At 37.0% G+C, this 23,758-nt stretch overlaps 1 protein-coding gene and 1 non-coding gene across 5 annotated transcripts in view; both read right to left on the bottom strand.

Annotated features, from left to right (window-relative positions):
* ZNF438 (zinc finger protein 438) overlaps window positions 1–23,758 on the bottom strand; it is a 184,738-nt gene that overhangs the window by 20,115 nt on the left and 140,865 nt on the right. For all 4 annotated transcript variants that reach the window (XM_044227203.1, XM_044227201.1, XM_044227202.1 and 1 more), the window contains one exon: window positions 6,959–7,026. In XM_044227203.1, coding sequence (XP_044083138.1) covers window positions 6,959–6,995 — 37 coding nt within the window. In that variant the 5' untranslated portion in view covers window positions 6,996–7,026. The remainder of the gene's footprint in view (window positions 1–6,958; window positions 7,027–23,758) is intronic.
* On the bottom strand, window positions 404–544 carry LOC122892730. The gene has a single exon (XR_006381454.1). It is a non-coding gene; the product is annotated as a U4 spliceosomal RNA (small nuclear RNA).

Here is a 23,758-nt window from a genome sequence, read left to right as displayed (position 1 = left end):
TCTGACAAAGTGGAATGTGATGCTATGAAATATATTTGCATGGTTAATTGGAGCTTCTGAGAGACTCTGCTGCCAAATAGCCGCAATGACATTGATACATGCCCAAGCGGACTATCTGATTAGTAGCCTGTTTTTTAAGCAGGGAAATATGGCTATTTCAAACAACAAACTCATAATCTGAATTTACTAATAAGAATATTCTAAACCCTAGCATGATAGCTCAAAATAGGAAAATAACTTCCAATATAAGGTCTACCTGATAAGCTGCAGGCCTCCCAGGTCATTTCCATTTTGTTCTATAAGGAAATTTCTATAGGTATTTGTGTGTTTTCCATTTGTAATGCTGTCAACAGCATAACATACCAATAGTCTATAGTGGTATTTTGCAGTGGTATTATTACACTGGAAAGTTCCAGTTTCCAACATTAAGTAAGTTAACCAAAACCAGCTTGAAAATGTCAATTTGTAGATGGTCTATGACAATTAGCAATAATCGCGCCTCGGATAAACCTCATTGGCTACAATACTGCCACTGCGCAAAGCTAGATGGTCTATGACATAAAATGGTACCAAAAGTCCAAGAACAGCATTTATACCACTAGTTAAGATGAAAATGTTTCCATATGGATGTCACATATTTAAAAACTTAATATGTTGGTAATACATAGGGAATGACCCCTCCCCAACAATAATGAGGTGACAAAGCCATGTTAACCACTAAACACAAAGCATCAGATTATAGTGGTTCTCTTTGCTACTGTGCATTAAATGTGAGGGCTGAAGAGCTAAAGAATTTGCATTAATAGTTGTATTCATAGCTTTACTGAGCTAAAGACTTGCGGTCTCTTTCAAATAATATATTACTTTATTTTTATTTTTTTAAAAGATTTTATTTGAGAGAGAGAATGCATGAGAGCACAAATGGTGGGAAGGGACAGAGGGAGAGGGAGAAACAGACTTACCACTGAGCCAGCAGCCCAACTCGGGGCCGGATCCCAGGACCCTGAGATCAGGATCTGACCTGAAGCCAGACACTTAACAGGCTGAGCCACACAAGTGCCTTATATTTATTACTTTATGAAATTGACATTGATTATATCAGTTATCAGTGTGTTGATAACATCAAAGTGTTCCCTGAGTTTTATTTATTTATTTATTTTTTTTTAAAGATTTTATTTATTTATTTGACAGAGATCACAAGTAGGCAGAGAGGCAGGAAGAGAGAGAGGGGGAAGCAGGCTCCCCGCCGAGCAGAGAGCCTGATGTGGGGCTCGATCCCAGGACCCTGAGATCATGACCCGAGCTGAAGGCAGAGGCTTTAACCCACTGAGCCACCCAGGTGTTCCAGTTCCCAAAGTTTTTATATGCTATACTCATAAATACCAAAAATCAACTTTGCACAAAATTCTTGTATTTGAGCTAAATGTTACCCAAAGTAACTTATTTGGCACATTATTCTGAGATTTATATTGCATTTTAAAAGAATTTACAAGGTAAATTATAGTTGATCCTCATATTTTCAGATTCTAGAGGTACAAATTTCGCCTGCTTGCTAAAATTTCTTTACAGTCCCCAAATCCATACTGGCGATGCCTGTATGGACACGTACAAGCGAAACACGTGAGTCACGCCATGCACACATTCTCAGCCGTGGCTGATGCTCTCTGCCTTCTTGCAGCTCTTCTATTACAAACAAGTATCATTTCCGTGCTCTATTTAGTGTCACCTTTTTCTTATTTTTTTCCCTCTTTGGTTGGTGATTTCACTGTCAAGCACAGGGCTGCTATGCTGTCCAGTGTTCCTAAGTGTGAGAAAACACGGATGTGCTTTGTAGAAAAAAGACATGTGGTAGATAAGCTTTGTTTAAGGCATGAGTGATCATGCTGTGTCTGTGAGCTCAGGGTTAAGGACTCCACAGAAAGCTAGGTTCTGTACTGATAGTTGGTGAAAATATTGTGCTGTGACCAGAGCCTCACAGGAACCTAATGCTGTGGGGCAGCAGTTCAGTATTAGCTACAACCTTATAGTGCGGGGCTCTCATGAATGAGGAGCATCAACTGTATCTTATCTCATCTGGCTGGTCCAGAGCAAGAATTACTGTTCCCAGTTGAGAGATGAAGGGAAAGGCTCACTGATTTGGCCAAGATCAAAGAGCCTGAAAAGAAGGGTGGAAGGGTCAAGAGAGCTCAGCTCGTCAGCTCTTAGTTCAGTATTCTTTCCCCAGACTGAGGGAGCAGGAAGAGAGGGGGAAGGAAGGAGAGGGGAAAGGAGAAGAGAAGATAGGACTGGAACTTAAGAAGCGGCTTCAATACCATGATGTAAAGAGTCAAACTGTAGTTAGATAATAAGACAATAAACCATTTTTAGGTTAAGTCCTCACAGAAAGTAAACTATTCTCATAGGCAGCACAGCTTTACTGAAACTGAGCCGAAATTGTAGAGCTTCATTTGGATTTCCTTTTTCCTTCTGTGCTCCTTCCTCATGGTCTCTCCAAAGGCAGTACATATTTGTTAAGTGAACACGCAGACTTGGGAACTCCCATCTTGGTGTTTTGTCAAGAAGCACAGATTAAAATGTTTTCACAGCATCTAAGTCTAAGAATTTTTTTGAAGTTTGAGTTTAAAGCATTTTCAACAAAATTTAATGTATATATGAGAAGCCACTACATGCCAAAGTGCTTGAAAGCCTGCCAGAGACAAAAAAATTCATCAAGAAGTTTATGAAGAACATGATTCTAGGAGCCTAGAAGAACATTTTGCTAAACTTAAAAAAAAAAAAATTCACTACTTTCTCCAACTGTTCCCTGAGTTCTAATATGCTATATTCACAACTACTAAAATGCTTCTGTTGAATTTAAGTATATATATATTTTAAGTCTACATTTTTAAGCCATACCATAATTATTTTAAAAGTATTTTATTAAACCAGAAAATCCATGTTTTTTGTTTTTTGTATTTTTTTTTTTTTTTAGATCCAAATCTGAATTCACATGATACATGGTAATGGCCATGACTGCAGTGTTAAACACTGTACAGGTTTTGGAATTGAGTCAGGGTTGACTGCATATTTAGCTAACTGCTGTTGTTCCAAAGGGGGTCATTAAGACCCTCTTGCCTCAAAGCATCTGCTGTGTCCTCACTCCCACTTATTATTAGTCTCATTGACTAAAAATAGCACTCACAATTGGAAAACTACCTTTGAACAATGCAAATATTATGACAGAGCTGAGAAGAATGTTGGAAGACCTGCGTAAGAAGACCCTTCTACCTGCAGCACATTTGCCTCGTTAATGGCAAAACTGAATTGTGAAGTTGGCAAAAGATGAATTTCGAACGACTCCAGTAAAACAGACCTTCCCTGGGCTTAAATGAAGACTCTTTCCTATCCATTGAACAGTAGGACTTGTTTCAACCAACTACCTGGAGACCAACAATTCATCCTGTCTTCTCTGAGGAGCAAACTTTGATCCTTCATCGGCATCACCACAGTGAACTTTCTGGCACATGGAAAGCATAAACTGTCCTGTCAAAGAACCATGGGGCAGAGCTGCTCATTTGTGTGTTCCTTATCTGGCAAGTAAAAAATTCATGTGCATTTTCAATCACTGTGGTGGTTTTGTCTGTCCTTCAACAAATTTAAAGTAGATGTTACAACAACTGTAGTTGGCTTTATTCCATTGTTTTCATACCCTTTTTTTTTTTTCAAAACATGGTCTATTACTTGCTACAATTTGCTATTTTCCAACACGAAATATCCACCCTTAAAATTCTATTATCTTACCATTTGAAAATATCAAGCAAAAAACCAGAAAGTTATAGGAAAACCGTAAATCCTACCTCCAAATCCCAAATGCATGAGAAGACAGAATACCGTAATGAAGTAAGTCTAATGAACTTCTGGAGATTCGATACGTAATACTTTCACACAAAAAGGAATAATGATGACACTAAATTATACTGGAAAGCTTTTAATACACTACAGATTATCATTAGAGTGATAATATGATATTAAATCCTCTTATCCAAAATTAGAAAACATTTAAATAGAAGGCACTAGAATTTCTAATTAGTTTCCTCCAGTTCTTTTTCAGCATTAAGCCCATATCCCTTGACCCTTAAAGTCCACTTCTTTGTGTTCTACACATGGATTAATGTCCTGAACAAATGTCATCTCCTCTGGTGTGTTTCCCCCCCAAAACATCAGCCTCAAAACTTCTGGCCTAACCAATGATCCCTTCATCCAGGTTCACAAAGGATGTCACACTTTCAATACAGCATTTGCCATGAGTTTAGTTAATTACATACATGTCTGCTCTTCTAATAGGATTTTGTGTTTTGTAAAAGCACAAAGATCCCTCAGATCTTTGGATCTGACTGGTTAACTATTATACTGGTGATCATTAAATCTGCTTCCACCATGGAAATTTTGTTAGGAGGCACTATGTGACACATTGGATTTTCTTAAGCTCCACAACTCTGCTAGTAATATCTTAACCTGAATTTCATATATTAGTATGTATAATATATGTTCATGTGTGTTTATAAGTCTGAAATGTTTAAGCACCATAATTTTAGATAGCCATCAATGATGTGTTAAATAAATTACTCAGCATTTAATTAACAAATGTCACCTAATTAACTCTTGTCACCTAACTGATTACATTTGATGACAGAAACATAAATTCATATGGCTGATCAAAGAAGAAAAAGGGGGATGATCTAAAAATAGAACTAGAAATACTCTTTATAGATTTACCCTGTGACACAGGGAACACATAGCGAGTTTTGGATTTTGATAGCTCTGGGTTCAAGTCTTAGCTGTCACTTCCTTGACTGGTGATCTTGGTAAAAGTAACCAATCTCCCTGAACCTGTCAAAGATTATATCTAATTTATGGTGAGGATTAAAGGAAACAAAGTTGTGGGAAGAGTGACTACCACACTGGAGGCACTTGATTAATTGAGCTCTTTTAGTTATTTTTTCTTTTTCTCTTTAAATTCTGGGCTTGGGGCTCAAGCATCTCTGGTCCCAGAAAAGACTGACAAAGTATTTATGAGTGCTACTGAACTCCTTGCTAGGCTTGAAGGTATCTTATTTTCTGGCTAGGCCCATGGAGGTAACTAAGCTCATGTAGCTCAAGAAGAAGACACACACACACACACACAAAACCAGAATAAGGCCTGATGAGAAACAAAGGAGGCAGGAGGCATGAGAGGTGACATGAATGACTCTCCCATATTAGATGGAAACCAAGCGGCTCATTGCTTCATTACACAGATTTACCGCCTTTTAGAGATGGAGAAGAATATCTAGTAATCCTGAATTTACTAATGGGGAAACCGAGGCTTACAAGCAAAATAAGTTGTGTGAAGTTCCACAGCTGGTTGGCAGTAGATGTGGGAAAGGAGGCCAGTTTTCCTGACATTCAGTCCTGTGCTCTTCCTTCTAAGCAGTCACACCACTAGCCCAGATGAACAAGGTGATACCAGCTAGGACACTAAGTTTCCAACCCCTTGATCAGCTACCTAATACTACAGATATCTTCCAAAGGATATACACCAGAAAACACTCACAGGAAATGCACTTTCTGTTTCTAATTAGGGTTCTCTCCTTTCTCTCTTACCCCATGCCCTTTCTTGCCCTTGTGCTCAGGACTGGATCTCATGTGAGTCTTAAGGACACTTAATCTTCCTTTGGTCAAATGTCTGGACCAGAAGTAAGCCTGAGGTCCGCTCTGTATTTACTTCCCTTGGGTCCCCATGGATCATGCTTGGCGTTTTAAGGTACCTGGTACCTGAAGGTACCTGAAGCCGGAGGCAGCCATGCTCATCTCATTGCATCAGCCTCCTCAGATGGAGGGAGCCCAGATATCAATAATGACCATCAAGAGGATAGCCACTATCATCTTACAATGCCTCGTACACAAGTAGGAATATGCTGGGTGATTCATGTGCATATCTCCTTTCATCTCCATGTGACCATAGGGTAGTACTTACTATGTTCATTTTACAGATTTATAGAGGAGAAAGTGGAGTCAAGTGACATACCTAAGGTATGCAATTCAGTGGTAGAACTGAATGTCAGACCTGGACTCTATGCTCTTAACAGTTATGATGCTTCCTTTTGGTAGAGAGATCAAAGAGTGTTTGCTACGGTTAAGGGTTCTTTATAGCGAATTCCCTCATTCATTAAAAGTTATGTCTTCCTTGTAGGAAGCCCAAATTTACATTATTAAAGACATTATTTTTCTCACATACATATCAAAACTTCTCTTCTGTGTAGAAGAGAACATGTAGGGGCAGGTGAAAGACTTGAATTCTTCCTAAAGGTTAGAGTTTGCCCTGACAGTGACGGAAATTTAATTACTCTTTATTCAGAAAAAACTCTATCTCCACCTATAAACTGCTATTTTGAAACCTCCAAGAGTTCCTTTTAAAAAAGCCATGACTTTCTTTACAAATCACGTGGGGCTGGATCTGAATAAAGTAATTCCTGTTTCTTTCTAAATGACTATGAGAAGAAACAAGTCAAAGAAATGTATTAGTGAATATCCCCTCTCTCTACATGTGTGTTGTACACGTGCATGTGTGTAAGAATATATATACACATATGTAGTCTTCTCATTAAAACACGTCATTCTGTTTCACCAAAATCAATACCTGATAATTGCTGTTGACTTCAATGGGTGCCAACTAACTGCTGACTCATGGCCTGGGTTCTGTGAGCTTTGTGTGGCGATGAGATGGTCCTACTCTCGGGGAGTTCTCAGTCAAACATACATGTCCTTCATATGCTTCAATAATTTACCAAAGGAAATCAACCTTCTGATATAATTAGAATTTTGTTCTCAGTTCCAGGAAATAAATTACCTCTGGTTGGGGGACAGTGGCACTGAATGTGTCAATTTCCACTATTTATAACACACGCATTACCACTTTCCTCAGCACGGTTTATCTTACCTTGATCTTTCGGTGGTACTGAGAGAGAATTCTGCATTATGATATGCTGGACGTGAATAGCAACTTTCCTAGAAAGAACCAAGCACAAATAATAATTAGAAACCAATTCACATGCCTTGTTAATACATACAAACAATGTACATTATAAGCTCTTTAAAAACTCTTCCTAGTTTTAATGATCTGAGTAATAAGAAATGGACTGCACTATTAAGAAACTCATGTTTTTATTTCTTTCTCATTTGCACACAGACAGGGATGCCCGGAGGGTACTGGTGTAGGTCTGGAGGCGGAAGCAATGACACTGCGAGAGAGGAACTGTACCTGCATCTCTGTCCACCGTGGCAAAAAAAAAAAAAAAAAAAAAAAGTAGGCAAAATTAAGATTCCCTAAAAATGCCTGCCAGATTATTATGTTTCATATACTCTATTTGAAGAAATAACTCAAATGTTTAGCAATATAGGTAAAGCTAGCATAATTGCACTAATTGCAGTGTACTCATTGGATGAAATATAATTCAGTCATTAAGATACAATTATAAAGATTATGTAGGAAGATGGAAAATGTACTGAATGAACATGGTAATGACATACACCCTAGGATTACAACTATATAAAAAATAAAGGGATAGCAAAATGCAGGACAGGAAATAGGTTAAGATGGGGACTGGCCATGTGTCTGTTGAGGCACTTCAGGGGTTTCTGCCTCCAAATTAGCTATTTTCCGAATTGTCTATAACAAAACATCTGAATATAAAAATAAGGCAGTCAAAGACATTGAAAAAAATATAGGTAAATATTTTATAAGCCGTCAAACACAGAAGTGTTTCAAGCATGACACCAAAGACAGAAGCCGTTAAGGTAAAGATGGATGAATTCTTCTATTTAAAATTTTAAGTGTTTTAAAATAGAAAATTAGCCAAAGTTAAGAGGCTTGACTTCTACGATAGCCAAGACTGAGTAACAGAGGCCAGATTTATCCTCCTGCCTGAAACAATCCAAAATATAGACAAAATATGTGAAAATATTTCAAAAAATTGGACATCAGATCACAAGAGACTGTTCTCCTGGGGGAGAGGAAACAAATGAGAAGAGCCATATGATAACGCTGTAGGAAAGGAGAAACTTGGTGGAGATTCCCAGAGTAATGGAGAAAAGAGAGCTGTGGAAAGAGAAAGAAAGAGCAAAGAAGAGGGTCTCTATCAGGTATTCAGACATGTAACAGATCAGCACATGCAAATAAACTACCTGAGGTCAGGGGAAGATCCAAGCTGCTCTACACTCAAAGAAACACAGGGATATCACCCTTCCTACCAGCCAGACTGAAGAAACTCCTAATTCACAGGACGTTGAGTAGAGGATAAAGAAGGGTCTTGCCTTAGCAGAGGAAATAATCAAGCCCCACACCAAGCATTTCTCTGGTTTCATATAACAAATTGTAAAGTGAGACTGAAAAGGAAAAAACTATTTCCAAGTGCCTTAACTGTACATTTAGAACAGACCTACAAAAACATCCATCACCCAACAACATAAACTTCATATCTGACATATAATTAAAAATTATCAAGCATATAAAGAAGCAGGAAAACATGAGCCATAATGCAGGAAACAAACAAAACTGACGCTGAACTGACACTCATTAGAATAAGCAGTCAAGAACATTAAGTTCTAACTGTTATTAAGTAAGGACTGTATTTCATATGTTCAAAAAGTTAAATACAGACAGGAAAGATATAAAAAAGACCCACATAAAAATTTCCGGAGATGAAAACTCTAACATATAGAAAGAAAATACACTGGATGGGATTAACAGCATATTATCCATGTCAAAAGAAAATGTTAGCAAACTTGAAAACATAGTAGTTAGAGATTTTTCAAAATGAAACTCAGGGAGAAGAGAGTAAAAAGAAAAAAGAAAGAAAGAAAGAAAGAGAAGAAAGGAAGAAATGATTAGTGAGGGCTATAGGACAATTCAAAGCAAAGAGCCCAATATATATTTGGAGAGAAGAAAAATGGAAGGACAAAAAAATCATTTTAGAAATAATGGGCAGAAATGTTTCCAAACTTGAGTAGAACTATATAAACACACAGACCCAAAAAGCTCAAAACTACCCGAAGCATTAAAAAAACAGTGAAAACTATCCCAAAGCATATCATGACCAAATTGCTCAAAACTGCTAAAAATAAAAAAATTTTAAAGGCATTCCAAAGATACATTACATATAGAGGATTTCCTGTTGGAAACAATGCAAGTGAGAAGATAGTGGAGTCACATCTTTTAAAATACTGAAAAAAAAAATACCCTGTAATGTAGAATTCTTTGTTCACAGACAGCATCTTTAAAAAATAAAGGAGAAATGAAGATATTTTATAAATATATAAGCTGAAAAATAGATTACAAGTTCACACACACTATAAAAATGTGAACAATGTCTTTTAGGCAGAAGGAATGTTAGATTAGAATATGGATCTATACATAGGAAGGAAAAATAATAGAAAGTGGAACTGTACAGTAAACATACAAGGCTTTTTTTCTTTTAATAGTTGAATCTCCTAAAAATATAACTATTTGAATAAAAAGAATTAAGGATGCAATGTGGGGTTTACAACATATGTAAAATGATATATGATAACAATCAGACAAAAGTGGGGGGGACGCCTGGGTGGCTCAGTTGGTTAAGCAGCTGCCTTCGGCTCAGGTCATGATCCCAGCGTCCTGGGATCGAGTCCCACATCGGGCTCCTTGCTTGAGTCCCACATCGGGCTCCTTGCTTGAGTCCCACATCGGGCTCCTTGCTCGGCATGGAGCCTGCTTCTCCCTCTGCCTCTGCCTGCCATTCTGTCTGCCTGTGCTCGCTCTCTCCCCTCTCTCTCTCTGATAAAAAAACAGACACATAGACCAATGGAACAGAATAGAGAGCCCAGAAATAGACCCTCAACTCTATGGTCAACTAATCTTCGACAAAGCAGGAAAGAATGTCCAATGGAAAAAAGACAGCCTCTTCAATAAATGGTGTTGGGAAAATTGGACAGCCACGTGCAGAAAAATGAAATTGGACCATTTCCTTACACCACACACAAAAATAGATTCAAAATGGATTAAAGACCTCAGTGTGAGAAAGGAATCCATCAAAATCCTTGAGGAGAACACAGGCAGCAACCTCTTCGACCTCAGCCGCAGCAACATCTTCCTAGGAACATCGCCAAAGGCAAGAGAAGCAAGGGCAAAAATGAACTTTTGGGATTTCATCAAGATCAAAAGCTTTTGCACAGCAAAGGAAACAGTTAACAAAACCAAAAGACAACTGACAGAATGGGAGAAGATATTTGCAAACGACATATCAGATAAAGGACTAGTGTCCAAAATCTATAAAGAAATTAACAAACTCAACACCCAAAGAACAAATAATCCAATCAAGAAATGGGCAGAGGACATGAACAGACGTTTCTGCAAAGAAGACATCCAGATGGCCAACAGACACATGAAAAAGTGCTCCATATCACTCGGCATCAGGGAAATACAAATCAAAACCACAATGAGATATCACCTCACACCAGTCAGAATGGCTAAAATCAACAAGTCAGGAAATGACAGATGCTGGCGAGGATGCGGAGAAAGGGGAACCCTCCTACACTGTTGGTGGGAATGCAAGCTGGTGCAACCACTCTGGAAAACAGCATGGAGGTTCCTCAAAATGTTGAAAATAGAACTGCCCTATGACCCAGCAATTGCACTACTGGGAATTTACCCTAAAGATACAAACGTAGTGATCCAAAGGGGCACGTGCACCCGAATGTTTATAGCAGCAATGTCCACAATAGCCAAACTATGGAAAGAACCTAGATGTCCATCAACAGATGAATGGATCAAGAAGATGTGGTATATATACACAATGGAATACTATGCAGCCATCAAAAGAAATGAAATCTTGCCATTTGCGACAACATGGATGGAACTAGAGCGTATCATGCTTAGCGAAATAAGTCAAGCGGAGAAAGACAACTATCATATGATCTCCCTGATATGAGGGAGTGGTGATGCAACATGGGGGCTTAAGTGGGTAGGAGAAGAATCCATGAAACAAGATGGGATAGGGAGGGAGACAAGCCATAAGTGACTCTTAATCTCACGAAACAAACTGTGGGTTGCTGGGGGGATGGGGGTTGGGAGAAGGGGGGTAGGGTTATGGACATTGGGGAGGGTATGTGCTTTTGGGTAAATTGGAAGGGGAGATGAACCATGAGAGACTATGGACTCTGAAAAACAATCTGAGGGGTTTGAAGTGGCGGGGGGGTGGGAGGTTGGGGTACCAGGTGGTGGGTATTATAGAGGGCACAGCTTGCATGGAGCACTGGGTGTGGTGAAAAAATAATGAATACTGTTTTTCTGAAAATAAATAAATTGGAAAAAAAAATAAATAAAATCTTAAAAAAAAAGTTGAGAAGGGAGAAATATAAGTATACAATTGTAAAGTTCTTTTATTATCAGTGAATTGGTATAATATGACTGCAAGGTACATTATGCGAAGTTGAACATGTATATTATACATCTCAAGACAACAATAAAATCACACACAAAAAAGAATTTCAGCTAAAAACCAAGAATTAAAAAAAATGGAATCACAAAATACTGTTTTTCAAGGGAATAGAAGGGATATCAAGATGACTAAAACCTAATCATATCAATAATCGTATTAATTATAAGTGATAAGTGATATAAATATCTCAATGAAAGATAAAGTTTGGATAAAAATGCAAGACCCAACTATATGTTGCCTATAAGAAAGGCACTTTAAATATGGAGATACAAATAGGTTATAAGTAAAAGAATGAAAAAAGATATATCAAGTTAGCACTAGATAAAAGAAAGTTAAGTGGTTATATTAGTATCAGAAAAAGTAGATTATATAGTAATGAATATTACCAGGCATAAAGAAGGTCATTTCATAATTATAAAAAGTCAACTCATCAAAAAGATGTACTAATCCCAAATGTTTATGTTCCAAATAATTGAGCTTCAAAATACATAAAGCAAAAACTAATAGAACTGTAAGGAAAAGTAGAAAATAATTCATAATCAATACTCAGTAAGAGATAGAAAATCACTAACGATATTAGAGGTCAACTTGACCCAACATTTATAAAACATTCCACCCAAAACCACAGAATACACAGGGTTTTCAAGTGCACATGAAATATTTATCAAGACAGACCATATTTGGGGTCATAAAGAAAGTCTCAATACACTAAAGAGGATTCAAGTCATATAATGTATGTTCTCTGACCACAGTGGAATTAAAAAAAACACAAATATTTCCTGGGAAATCTTCAAATATTTGTTAATTAAATCACACACTAACCTATAGATTCAATGAAGAAATCAAAATGAAAATAATAAAGTTTTTGAACTGAATGAAATGCAAAAACAGCATATCAAAAAGTAGTACGCAGAAATTTAGAGTACTAAGCATCTCTTTTAGTAAAGAAAGTAGGCCTCAAGTCAATGACCTTAGTTTCTACCTTAAAACCCAGAAAAAGCAAACTTAACCCAAATTAAGTGGAAGAAAAGAAATAAGAGACTGGAGTAAATAAGTGAAAGGAACAACAGAAAAATAAGTAAAAATAAATTAAATCAAAAGCAGACTCTTCAAAAATATCAATAAATATGATAAACCTTTAGCTTAATTAATCAAAAGAAAGAAAAACAAATTACCAGTATCAGGAATGGGAGAGGTGACCTCATTATAGATACTACTGCTATTAAAAAGATAACAGGGATCATTACAAACAACATTTTGGCAATAAATTTGATAATTTAAACTAAATGAACAATTCTCCTGAAAGACAAATTACCAAAGCTCATTCAAGAAGTTACCTTATATTTTAAAAGAAACTGAATTTCTAGTTAAAAATCTTCCCTTGAAGAAAACTCTAGTCTGCAGTGGTTGGTTTGCTGGAATGTACTGAATATTAAAAGAAGAAACAATATCAATTATATATAAATTCTTCTAGAAAATTGAAAAGGAGGGGGAATTCTAATAGTCTAATTCTATGAGGTCAATATTATACAGATACTATACAATATTAAAACCAGATAAGTCATTAAAAGGCAAGAAACCTCCAGACCAACCTCCCTCAAAACATAAATGCAAAAATTACAAACTAAATTTTAGACCAAAGAAAATACAAAAAGAGAAAACTACAGGTCCTATCCCCGTTGAACATAGATGCAATAAACCCTCAATAAAATACTAACATACTGAATTCAACAATACATTAAAAAATTTTTCACCATGATCATGTAAGATATATTCCAGGGATACAAGGGTGGTTCAATATTTGCAAATCAATGAATATGATACATCACATTAACCAGAGAAAGGATAAAACCCACATTATCATCTCAATAGATGTAGAAAAAGCATTTGACAAAATACCACATCCATTCCTAATAAAAACCCTCAACAAAGTGGATTAGAGGGAACATATCTCCACATAATAAAGGCCATATTTGAAAAACCTACAGCTAATATCATACTCAAAGGGAAAAACTGAGAGCTTCTCCCCTAAGATCAGAAGCAAGACAAGGATATCCGCTCTCACCACTTTTATCCAACATAGTATTGGAAGTTCTAGCTGCAGCCATTAGGTAAGAAAAAGAAATAGGAGGCATCCAAACTGGTGAGGAAGAAGTAAAACTTTCACTATTTGCAGATGACATGATATGATATATAGAAAACCTAAAGACTCCAACCAAAAAATAAATAAAGAAAAAAGATTCCACTAATAGAATTTATAAACGGATTCAATAAAGTCAAAGGATACAAAATTAATATGCAGAAATCTGTTACATATCTGTGCCTTAATAATGAAGTAGCAGAAAAATAAATTAAGAAAACAATCTATTTACAATTGCACCAAAAAGAACAAGATGCCTAAGAATAAATTCAATCAAGGAGTTGGAAGACCTATACTCTGAAAACTATAACAATGATGAAAGATACTAAAGACAACACAAACAAATGAGAAGATATTCCATGGTCATGAACTAGAAGAGTATTACTGAAATGTCTACAGTACCCAAAGCAATCACAGTTTCAATGTAATCCGTATCAAAATATCAATAGCATTTTTTCACAGAATTAGAAAAGATAATACTGAAATTTGTATGGAGTGACAAAAGACCCCAAATAGCCAAAGCAATCTTGAGAAAAAAGCACAAAGCTAAAGGTATCGCAATTCCAGATTTCAAACTATATTACAAGGTTACGATAATCAAAACAGTATGGCAGCAGCACAAAAACAGACACACAGATCAAAAGAACAAACTACACTAGAAATAAACCCATTATAATAGGGTCAATTAATCTATTCCAGAGGAGGCAAAAATATACAATAGGGAATAAATAATGTTGAGAAAACTGGACCACTACATGGAACTGGGTCACTTTCTTACACCATACAAAAAAATAAACTCAAAATGGATTAAAGAAATAATTTTGAAACCATAAAACTCCTAGAAAAAAACATAGGTAGTAATTTCTTTGACATCGGCCTGAGCAACATTTTTTTCCTCAGGCAAGGGAAACAAAAGCAAAAACAAACAATAAAGTACACCAAAATTTTGCTTTTTGCACAGCAAAAGAAACCAACAGAACAAGGCAGCCTACTTAATGGGAGATATTTGCATGAAGACTCTTTGGGGGTTATTTTTGCAATATGCATCCTGAGCCTTAAAGTTCCACATTCCTTTTGATTCGGACCTTCCTTCCACTTGGAAAGTTATCATTATAATGTGCAAAGCTATACTGCCATCAATCTTAATTATCATCATCTTTAGTACCCTTTTAAAATTCTTCAGGGTGCCATTTAAAATACACACCAAAAGTAAAACCCTAAGTAAATTAACATACAATTTTACAATAAAGTTATTATCAACAATGTTTCTTAAAGTATTTAAAATATGAAAAATGCTTATCATATATTTTTGTATGAAAGGGGCTGGTTATGGAGAGGTATGGTTCAATACTTTCCCCCATGTATGTATGAGAAAAATTACCAAATATTAAAGGGGAATATTTCTTACCTTTTTTTTTTTTTTAAGATTTATTTATTTTAGAGAGAGAGTGTGTGTGAAAGGGAGAGAGAATCTCAATCAGACTCCCCATATGGAGCCCGACACAGAGCTCAATCCCAGGACTCCAGGACCATAATCTGAACTGAAATCCAGAGTCGGATATTCAACAAACTGAGCCATCCAGGCACCTCTAAAAGGGGCTATTTCTGAATGGGGGATTAAATTACTGGTTTTTTTTTTTTTTTAAAGATTTTATTTATTTATTTGACAGACAGAGATCACAAGCAGACAGAGAGGCAGGCAGAGAGAGGGAGAGGAGGAAGCAGGCTCCCTGCAGAGCAGAGAGCCCGATGCGGGACTCGGTCCCAGGACCCTGAGATCATGACCTGAGCCGAAGGCAGCGGCTTAACCCACTGAGCCACCCAGGCACTGGTTTTTTTTCTTTCTTTTTTATGCTTATGGATATATGACTAAGTTTCCCAAATGAACAAATACTGTCTTTACCATCAAAAAAAAAAAAAAAGCCAATTCTTTATATTATTGCTATGGAATGCTATATGAGATAAGGAGTGCCATTAAAATAATTATACCTGTACCTCCAGTATTTCGGTATTTAAAGTAGAAAATTTGCTCAAATGGAATCTAATTTCTTCCTCTACCATATAAAGCACTGTTGTATTGAATTCTACTGTAATTATGAAAAATGAACAAATTATGTAATAAATGCACCTATGCTTATTATAGAAAACTTATGAATAATCATAATCTTGCATCTTCTGATTGGGCTGGAAATAAAAGTGCATTATATAAATGTGCTAAGGGAAAAGTGACATAAAAAGTCACATAAGATCCAAGTAATTTTCAAATATCATATAAGCAAAGTCAATATGCATCTTTACTCAAGGCACCATGATACAGAACTAGCAGTCAGTGGGTCCTTCACATTAAGTACAACTTCAGATAATTATAACCTGACTTTCTCACTTCAATGCCGAAAGATATAGTAAATAGAAAAATCTACCTGAGAGGAAAAAATATTAACAAATGCAAACAGTGAATGCCATAAATTACAGCAAGATTTAATATAATATACTTTCTAAATGACTCATATGAGTACTCTTAATCTCAGTTAATATGTCATTTTTCAAGGGTTGATTAAAAATGAAGATTAGGTGAATTGGTTACTTGAGAAGTGACAGCTTGATGGTTCTAGGAATGGAAATCTCCCATATATTCCTAGTTAAGGAAAACTAAGGCAGACGTTGCTTTGTCTTTGTTATGCTAGCTTGCCTTAAATATAAATTTAGATAAAGAACCATACACAATACATGAAAATCACTGGCTCCGTGCTCAGTGAACTCATTAACATTAACCCTGGTGTGAGTATGTGACTAAGTGCATGCTCTTTTGTGTGCATATGGCACCAACCAGAGCTGCAATGTGGCTGTTCATGTAGATTATTATTTCTAGGAAACCATTTCCTAGAGAAGAAACATGTCATACATCACCTGCCTGATACACTGTCGTTTAGATAAAGGCCATAATGCAGAAAAGTGGCCAGGAGAACCTGAAATACGAAATATTTAAAAAGTTTTGGGTGCCTTATCATTGGTAATTTATGAAAGGCTCTTCTTCATATGTTAAAATAATGTGATGGGGCGGGTGCTCCTCCCACAGGCCTTCCTGTTTTGATTCTAGGGTGACTTTTGATTTTAAAAATTTGTATGGAACTAGAAAAAACTGAATTGCTAGGGAAATGTTGAAAAAGAAAAAACAAGCTGGGGGCATCACATTACCCAACTTCAAGCTTTACTATAAAGCTGTGATCACTAAGACAGCATGGTACTGGTACAAAAACAGACACATAGACCAATGGAACAGAGTAGAGAGCCTAGATATGGGTCCTCAAATCTATGATCAAATAATCTTCCACAAAGCAAGAAAAAATAGCCAGTGGAAAAAAGACAGTCTCTTCAATAAATGGGGCTGGGAAAATTGGACAGCTATGTATAAAAGAATGAAACTCAACCATTCTCTTACACCATACACAAAGATAAATTCAAAATGGATGAAAGACCTCAACGTGAGGCAGGAATCTATCAAAATCCTAGAGGAGAACAGAGGCAGTAACTTCTTCGACATCGGTCACAGCAACTTCTTTCAAGACATGTCTCTAAAGGCAAAGGAAACAAAAGTGAAAATGAACTTTTGGGACTTCATCAAGATAAAAAGCTTCTGCATAGCAAAAAACAAAAAAAACAAATCAGTCAATAAAACAAAGAGACAATCCACAGAATGGGAGAAGATATTCACAAATGACACTATAGACAAAGGGCTGATATCCAAGATCTATAAAGAACTCCTAGAGTTAGAAGTAAGATGGCGGAGGAGTAGCAGACTGAAATGATATCAGGTTCCAGGAGTTCAGCTAGATAGTCATCAAACCATTCTGGACACCTACAAACTCAACAGGAGATAGAAGAGAAGAGCAGCAATTCTAGGAAGAGAAAAGTGACCACCTTCTGGAAGGTAAGATGTGCAGAGAAGTGAATCTGAAGCAATATACAGGAGGAATGACTACGGGGGCGGGGTGGGGGACAGGCTCCTGGCAAGCAGTGGAACAGTGGTGTGCAAAATCAGAACTTTTAGAAGTCTACTCCACTGAGGGACATCGCTCCAGAGGCTAAGCGGGGGTGAAGCCCTTGGGAGGACAATGTGGTCTCAAGACCTGCAGGGCCACAGAAAGACCAGAGTGTCTGAGTGTGGCAGAGCTCCCAGGTATCGGAGCAGAGAGGCTGGCTAGCAGTGAGTTCATAGCTCACGGTGACCTTAAACTGTGATCCAAGGCACAGCCGGGCCATGCTTTTCAAGCAGGTACCCCACAATGGCAGATCTGGAGAGACCCCCCCTCCTTCCTCCTCTAGGAGAAGTGGCACAGGAGTGAACAGCAGGAATCTGCTGGGTTTGGAGACTCCAAACAGGGCTGTGCGCCAGAGAAAGAAACACTCAGTCACAGGCTGGGTGAGCATGGAGTGAGGCCAGAGACCAGGGAGACAGGAGGGACTGACTGCTTTTCTTGGAGGGCACACTGAGGAGTGGGGCCCCGAGCTCTCAGCATCTCCATGCCGGAGATTGGGAGGCTGCCATTTTCATTCCCATCCTCCAAAGCTCTATGAAAAGCATTCAGGGACAAAAGCTACTGAGAGCAAACCTGGGCAGATTACTTAGCCTGGCCCCTGAAAGGGCAGTGCAATTCCAGCTCAGGAAAAGACATTTGAGAATCCCTGCAATAGGCTCCTCCCCAAGAAGATCAGCAAGAACATCAGCAAAGACAAAGTTTACCATTAACAAGAACAGCAGAACTCCAGAGTTAGGGGAAAGCAACGCATAGAATTCATGGCTTTTCCCCCATGATCCTTTAGTCTTGCAAAGTTAAAATAAACAAAAAATTTTTTCTTATTCTATTTTTTAAACTTTTCCTCTTTCCTCTTTTAACTTTTTTTAACTAGTTTATCTTAACAATACCTTTTTAAACAAATCTTTTAAATTTTTCATTGTTATAGTCATATTTTATCCCTTCATTGTATTTAACCTTGTTTTTTGTATACATATAGGGTTTTTTCCTTTAAAATTATGGGATACAATTTCTTCTAACAGATCAAAATATACCCTAAATCTAGCACATGGCTTTGTTCTAGTCTCCAGCCTGATCACATTCTCTCTTCTTTTTTTTCTTTTTCCAAGCAACTTATCAATTACTTTTTTAGGACTTTTTAAAAAATTTTCATCTTTACCGTCACATTCCATACCTTCAACGTGTTTACCCTTATTTTTGTATATATATAATTTTTCTTTCTTTAAAATTTTGGGAGGTAGTACCTTCTAAAAGACCAGAATACACCCAGAATCAAGAGGGTAGTTCTGTTCTATTCATGTCTATTTATTTATTTATTATTAAAAAATTTTTTTTTAAAATTTTTATTTTTTCCCTCATTCTTCTCCCCTAGTTGTGGGTTTCTTCTGATTTGGTTAGCATATATTTTTCTGGGGTCTTTGTTGCCCTTTTCTTATTTTATTCTCTGGTTCATATATTCTTATCTGGATAAAATGACAAGGTGGAAAAACTTACCACAGAAAAGAGAACAAGAAGCAGTACTGCTAGCTAGGGACCTAATCAGTATGGACATTGGTAATATGTCAGAGCTAGAGTTCAGAATGATGATTACCAAGGAGCTAGCTGGGCCTGAAAAAGGCATGGAAGATATTAGAGAAAACCTTTCTGGAGAAGTGAAAGAACTAATCAAGTTGAAATAAAATTGAAATCAAGTTGAAATCAAAGAAGCTATTAATGAGGTGCAATAAAAAAATGGAGGCTCTTACTGCTAGCATAAATGAGGCAGAAGAGAGAATTCGTGATATAGAAGATGACAGAGAATAAAAAAGCTGAGAAAAAGGGAGATAAACAACTACTGGACCATGAGGGTAGAATTTAAGAGATAAGTGATACCATAAGATGAAATGATATTAAAATAATCGGGATCTCAGAGGAAGAAGAGAGAGAGAGAGAGAAGAGCAGGAGGTATATTGGAGCAAATTATAGCAGAGTATTTCCCTAATTTGCAATGGGAACAAGCATCAAAATCAAGGGGGCACAGAGAACCCCCCCCCTCAAAATCAATAAAAATAGGTCCAAAACCCTCATCTAATAGTAAAACTTACAAGTCTTAATGACAAAGAGAAAATCCTGAAAGCAGCTTGGGACAAGAATTCTGTAACATACAATAGTAGAAATATTAGATTGGCAGCTGACGTAACCACAGAGATCTGGCAGGCCAGAAAGAACTGGCATGATATATTCAGAGCACTAAATGAGAAACTTATGCAGTCAAGAATACTATATCCAGCTAGCCTATCACTGAAAACAGGAGAGATAAAAAGTTTCCAGGACAAACAAAAACTAAAGAATTTGCAAACACCAAACCAGCCCTACAGGAAATATTGAAAGGGGTCCTTTAAGCAAAGAGAGAGCCTATACAGAGACAATATACACTAATAGTCACCTTATAGGCAATACAATGGTACTAAATTCATGTCCTTCAATTGTTACCCTGAATGTAAATGGATTAAACGCCCCAATCAAAAGACACAGGGTATCAAAATGGATATAAAAAAAAGACCATTGATATGTTGTCTACAGGAAACTCATTTTAGACCCAAAGACACCTCCACCTCTAGATTTAAAGTGAGGGGGTGGAAAATAATTTACCATGCTAGTGGACATCAAAAGAAAGCTGGAGTGGCAATCCTTATATCAGATCAATTAGATTTTAAGCCAAAGACTATAATAAGAGATGAAGAAGGACACTATATCATACCTGAAGGGTCTGTCCAACAAGAAGATCTAACAACTTTAAATATCTATGCCCCTAACATGGAAGGAGCCAATTATATAAACCAATTGATAATAAAATCAAAGAAACATATCGACATTAATACAATAAAAGTAGGGGGCTTTAACAATCCCCTCGCTGAAATGGCCAGATCATCTAAGCAAAAGATCAACAAGGAAATAAAGGCCTTAAATGACACACTGGATCAGATGGACATCACAGATATATTCAGAACATTCCATCCCAAAGCAAAAGAATACACATTCTTCTCTAGTGCACATGGAACATTCTCCAGAATAGATCACATCCTGGGTCACAAATCAGGTCTCAGCCAGTACCAAAAGACTGGGATCATTCCTTGCATATATTCAGACCACAATGCTCTGAAGCTAGTACTCAATCACAAGAGGAAAGTAGGAAAGAACTCAAATATATGGAGGCTAAAGAGCATCCTATTAAAGAATTGAATGAATGTGTCAAGCAGAAAATTAAAGAAGAATTAAAAAAAATTCAGGGAAACAAATGGAAATGAAAACACAACTGTTCAAAATCTGTGGGACACAGCAAAGGTGGTCCTGAGAGGAAAGTATATAGTGATACAAGCCTTTCTCAAGAAACAAAAAAGGTCTCAAGTACACAACCTAACCCTACAGCAAAGGAGCTGAAGAAAGAACAGCAAAGAAAGCCTAAACCCAGCAGAAGAAGATAAATAAGAAAGATGAGAGCAGAAATCAATGAAATAGAAACCAAAAGATCAGTAGAACGAATCAACAAACTTAGGAGCTGGTTCTTTGAAAGAATTAATAAGATTGATAAACCCTGGCCATACAAAAAGAAAAGAGAAAGGACCCAAATAAATAAAATCATGAATGAAAGAGGAAAGATCACAATCAGCACCAAAGAAATACAAAAAATTATAATAACATATTAGGAGCAACTATATGCCAGCAAATTTGACAATCTGGAAGAAATGGATGCATTCCTAGAGACATATAATCTACCAAAAGTGAACCAGGAAGAAACAGAAAACCTGAACAGACCCATAACTAGTAAGGAGATTGAAGCAATCATCAAAAATCTCCCAACAAACATGGGCCCAGGGCAAATTCTACCAAACATTTAAAGAAGAATTAACACCTATTCTTATGAAATTCTACCAAACATTTAAAGAAGAATTAACACCTATTCTTATGAAACTATTCCAAAAAATAGAAATGGAAGGAAAACTTCCAAACTCATTTTATGAGGCCAGCATTACCCTGATCCTAAAACCAGACAAAGACCCCATCAAAAAGGAGAATTACAGACCAATATCCTTCATGAACAGATGCAAAAATTCTCACCAAAATACTAGCCCATAGGATCCAATAGTACATTAAAAGGATTATTCACCACAACCAAGTGGGATTTATTCCTGGGCTGCAAGGTTGGTACAATATCCGCAAATCAATCAATGAGATAGAATATATTAATAAAAGAAAGAACAAGAAATGTGTAATACTCTCAATAGATGCTGAAAAAGCATTTGAAAAAGTACAGCATCCTTTCTTGATCAAAACTCTTTCAAGCATAGGGACAGAGGGTATAAACCTCAATATCATCAAAGCCATCTATGAAAAACCCATAGCAAATATCGTTCTCAATGGGGAAAAACTGAGAGCTTTTCCCCCGAGGTCAGGAACACGACAGGACTGTCCACCATCACCACTGATATTCAGCATAGTACAAGAAGTCCTAGCTTCAGCCATCAGACAACAAAAACAAAAGGCATCTGAATCGGCAAAGAAGTCAAACTCCTCACTCATTGCAGATGATATGATACTTTATGTGGACAAGCCAAAAGATTCCACTCCAAAACTGCTGGAACTCATACTGGAATTCAGTAAAGCGGCAGGATATAAAATCAATGCCCAGAAATCACTTGCATTTCTACACACCAACAGCAAGACAGAAGAAAGAGACATTAAGGAGCCAATTCCATTTACAAGTGCACCAAAACCCAGAAGATACCCAGGAATAAATATAACCAAAGAGGCATAGAATCTGTACTCAGAAAACTATAATGTACTCATGAGAGAAATTGAGGAAGACACAAAGAAATGAAAAACGTTCCATGCTCATGGATTGGAAGAACAAATATTGTGAAAATGTCTATGGTACCTAAAGCAATCTATACATTTAATGCAATCCCTATCAAAATACCATTAATTTTTTTCACAGAAATGTAATAAATAATCCTAAAATTTATATGGAACCAGAAAAGACCCCGAATAGCCAGAGGAATGTTGAAAAAGAAAGCCAAAGTTGGTGGCATCACAATTCCAGACTTCAAGCTCTATCACCAAGTTGTAATCATCAAGACAGCATGGTACTGGCACAAAACACAAAGACACACAGATTAATGGAACAGAATAGAGAGCCAGAAATAGACCCTCAACTCTAGGGTCAACTAATCTTTGACAAAGCAGGAAAGAATGTCCAATGGAAAAAAGACAGTCTCTTCAACAAATGGTGTTGGGAAAATTTGACAGCCACATGCAGAAAAATGAAACTGGACCATTTCCTTATACCACACAGAACAATAGACTCAAAATGGATGAAAGACCTCAATGTGAGATAGGAATCTAACAAAATCCTTGAGGAGAACACAGGCAAACCTCTTTGAGCTAAGTTGCATCAACTTCTTCCTAGAAACATCGCCAAAGGCAAGGAAAGCAAGGGCAAAAATGAACGATTGGGACTTCATCAAGATCAAAGGCTTTTGCACAGCAAAGGAAACAATCAACAAAACCAAAAGACAACTGACAGAATGGGAGAAGATATTCACAAATGACATATCAGATAAAGGGCTAGTATCCAAAATCTATAAAGAATTTAACAAACTCAATACCCAAAGAACAAATAATCCAATCAAGAAATGGGCAGAGGACATGAACAGACATTTCTACAGAGAAAACACCCAAATGACCCACAGACAAATGAAAAAGTGTTCAACATCACTTGGCATCAGGGAAATACAAATCTAAACCACAATGAGATACCACCCCGCACCAGTCAGAATGGCTAAAACTAACAAGTCAGGAAACGACAGATGTTGGCAAGTATGTGTAGAAAGGGGAACCCTCATACACTGATCGTGGGAATGCAAGCTGGTGCAGCCACTCTGGAAAATAGCATGGAGGTTCCTCAGAAAGTTGAAAATAGAGCCACCCTACGACCTAGCAATTGCACTACTAGGTATTTACCCTAAGACACGAATGTAGTGATCTGAAGGGGCACAAGCACCCAAATGTTCATAGCAGCAATGTCCACAATAGCCAAACTATGCAAAGAGCTA

This window comes from Neovison vison, chromosome 12, assembly GCF_020171115.1.
Source record: "Neovison vison isolate M4711 chromosome 12, ASM_NN_V1, whole genome shotgun sequence".
NCBI lineage: Eukaryota > Metazoa > Chordata > Mammalia > Carnivora > Mustelidae > Neogale > Neogale vison.
This window is presented reverse-complemented; position numbering and strand designations above follow the sequence as displayed.